The 3432-nt window shown below is 37.2% G+C and overlaps 1 protein-coding gene across 1 annotated transcript; it reads right to left on the bottom strand.

Moving 5' to 3' along the window:
* Nucleotides 1–689: 689 nt before the first annotated feature.
* Nucleotides 690–1877, bottom strand: LOC124803417. Its single transcript, XM_047264601.1, has one exon. The coding sequence runs from the start codon at nt 1875–1877 to the stop codon at nt 690–692; it is 1188 nt and encodes a 395-aa protein (XP_047120557.1).
* Nucleotides 1878–3432: the final 1555 nt, after the last annotated feature.

Genomic DNA, 3432 nt, shown 5'->3' with positions numbered 1-3432 from the left:
AGTTGAATGAGCAAGTCCTAATGTGTGACCAATTTCATGAACTAAAACTGCATAAAAGTTTATCTTTTCCTTTGGAGTGTTTGTATCAATCTCAAAATACCAATCTTCATCTTGATCCACATGAATTTCTACAGCATTGTTATTAATATCTGGATAAAATGCATGACCTAACACACCTCCTGGGCCATCAAACGGTTTTGAGCAAAAATGTTGGCCGCTAGTTTCTTTTCTGTGTAAACGTCTTTTATTTGAAATAATGATGTCACTGTTCCATTGGTCTTCTTCAAAAGTTAAATCTGTATGTTCTTTCCAAGTATTAAAAGCTATTTCAGTTAATTCTTTCATTCTTTTTGATGAACCTGCGTAATACCATTTAATATTTTTCTTATTCCATTTATCAATATGTGAAGTAAAAGATAGTGCATGATCTTCAACTCCACATCTCGGTTTGTTTATCAGTTCTAAAGTTTCATCACTTATTTCACCTGTGGGTTTCAAATTAAACTTTTCTTGAAATAGTATTAGTGCATTGCTTATATCTGAAAGTTCTGGAATATTTGTAGAATCTGGTTCAAGATACCCAAAATCATGTAAATATTTGATTACTTCTTCATTTGCAGATACAAATCCACAAAATATTAAAGTTAGGATGATTGTTTTCATTTATTATTAGTGTATTTAATAATTTTTTAGTATCCCCAGGGTAGAGTGTCAATTATACCATATGCCTCCTTCAAGAGCATTCGTTTGTCGTAGGTTACTTTGAACTCCTTTTCCACACCCTTATTGACAAGGTTTTTTGTTTTCTTATTCCTGGTTATCATTTTGTTGTTTGTAGTTATACTGTCACTTTCGCCATGTATTAGTTCACCCATTGTTTCCATGTTAATTTTCAAACTATTTTCATAGTTGAGACTAAACCCTTTTACTTTGGTATACCGATTGCCTTTGTGAGAGTAGTAAGCATAGCTTTTTGGGCCTGTACTTAACCATTCAATAATGGTATCATCTTTGCCAAGTTCATCAGTCCATTCGCCTAGCATGCACCCTGTCTCAACTGTATTTGTTCCATCATCGATGTAGACTACACTATCAGTATCGTAGTAGACAACTTTATCCCCAAGGCGATCAAGCATTTCGTATAATCTTATCCTAGCATTAGATGTTGTGAAAGCTGCAATAAATATATTTGTAGCAGTACTATCCTCGATGTACTCATTAGTATACTTGTAGCTAACCTCAATCATATCTTCATTGATGAAGATGACATTAGATATCTCTATCTTATCATCTAGTAAAAGTTCATACCACCTTTGTGGATCGGTGATGAACTCACTTTGTGTCAAATTTTGTCTTTGGCCGAATTTACCCCACAAAGAGTTTAGGCAGATCTTGGCGACGGCACGTTTTCCAGCGTTGGGTTCAATTCTGTCAATGTCGAGCTCAATGCCTTGTTTTTCTTTAATGGTTTGGACGTATTCCTCTTTTGTTTCGTAATCATCCTCCCAAGGACTAGTTTCCAGCTTGATTTTCATGAAAGTCCTAATGTAGTCTTTGAACAGATTGTTGCTCGTCTGAGGGAAGTGCCATACCTCGTAAGTTTCAAGTATCTTGTACCCCTTTTCAATAGCCTTATTCAGTTCAACCGTAGACCATGTGCCTGCAAAAGCTCTCTCTTCATCAGTATGGTTACAATGTCCTACCTTTTCCTCTGCACACCTTGCGCACAAAGCAAATACCAGTTTTTCTTGCTTAATAGGAAGTACAGGATGGTAAAGAGCTTTAGGAGCTAGTACCTTGCATTTGACCAAACCAAACCATTCCTTGTTGTATTCTTCTGGTTTGAATATTTTAGTGGGGTGACCTACAGGGTACATATCGTAAAACATGACCGTTGGATACAAAGAGCATATGTCTATATACCGCATTTTCTTTGCAGTGACTTTCAGCTTTGCGGCATTTGTTCGCCCACCGAAAAAGGCATCTCTAGGCTTTAAGGGTTCCACAACGTTGATTGTTTTATTTAGGGCTTGTTTGTAAGCTTTGGATTTCTTCCACTCGCAAGACCACACCTCAACTACGTTGTAGCCCGCATTTCTCAGTGTGTTAGTCCGGTCCATTGTTTTAGTAAACAAATCGTCCATGGTTTCATTGTTTACACTATTGATTGTATTGGGGTTGTAGCAGTCGGGGCATCCATGCCAGAAACAGCCATGGTATTGGTAAACTGTTTTAGTTTTGGGATTGTAACCGTCAACTTTTGCGCCACATATCGCCACTTCACCACCATTCAATGCATGGCGTACACTTTCGAAGGTATTTAACCATGCTATAGATTCTTTACTAAACATTTCCTTCTTTTCTTCTTTCACGACTGCAATAGTATTTTGTTGGAGGAATTTCGATCTGTAGATAGCCATACAAACACTAGCGATGGTTATGTATTGAAATGGATCTATATTGGCGATTTCTAAGAATATCTTCCTAAATTCAAGGCATCCACGTCTAAGAATATCGACGTCTGAGTGACAATACTCAGACAGTTCCTTGTTGAAGTCAAACGTGTAGTTTTCTTTAACCCTGTCAGCGTGCCATTTCAAAAAGTCTTTACGCTGGCTTTCTTTCATCGTGTTGACACCAAAATATTTTGTGGATGGTATAGGTCCTACGTAATTTTGATTCCCTTTTGAATTGAAAAAATGCGGAAAGTATCCTTGTTTAAGTTCTTTTAGGCCAAACGTTTTCGGGAATGATGCTAGAGCGCCTTGAACAAAATTGATGCTATCGATTATCCTGAGTCTCAAACTCGGTATTGCGAGCTGCATTATTTTAGAGCCTGCGTATATAGTCTTTGGTCTTATCCCATTTTTAACACAGTATTGTAGAATAAAGTACGAGTCGTAACCTTTAGAATTATGAGCAACACAAGTAAACCCTTTGTGTGCATCACTAATAAGCCATTGGCAAAATTCTTCATTTGAGTCGAAATCACGTCTATTTCCATCGAAGCTGTGAACAGCTATATAATTAGGGTTGTGTACGCCAGTGTCTTGCTCAGCTTCGTAATCGAAAAAGTAGTATTTTTCAGTGTAACTACAGTTACCATGTTTCTCCTCCGATTTTCCATTGCAAGTGCAATCTTCTTCACAGATACCACCCTCATTGACTTTGGGGTGGATGTAACACTCATGGTCAGTAATCTTCACGGCATCCTGACAATTTTTGCACCATACGTAACCACAACGATGCTTCTTTTCCCTTAGACAGATTTTATTGCAAGTTTTGCACTTGTAGACTACCTTACAAACTTCTTCGTGGTTTTTGAAACAATAATGGCTAAAACAGTATCTATTACACTTATTGCAATATAATCTAACACGTTCTTTACCTGTAATTTTCTTGTGCTGTGGTCCTTTGCACAAATTACATACT

Source organism: Schistocerca piceifrons, chromosome 6 (assembly GCF_021461385.2).
Source record: "Schistocerca piceifrons isolate TAMUIC-IGC-003096 chromosome 6, iqSchPice1.1, whole genome shotgun sequence".
Taxonomy (NCBI): Eukaryota; Metazoa; Arthropoda; class Insecta; order Orthoptera; family Acrididae; genus Schistocerca; species Schistocerca piceifrons.
Note: the sequence above shows the minus strand (reverse complement) of the source record. Positions and strands in the feature narration are given on the sequence as shown.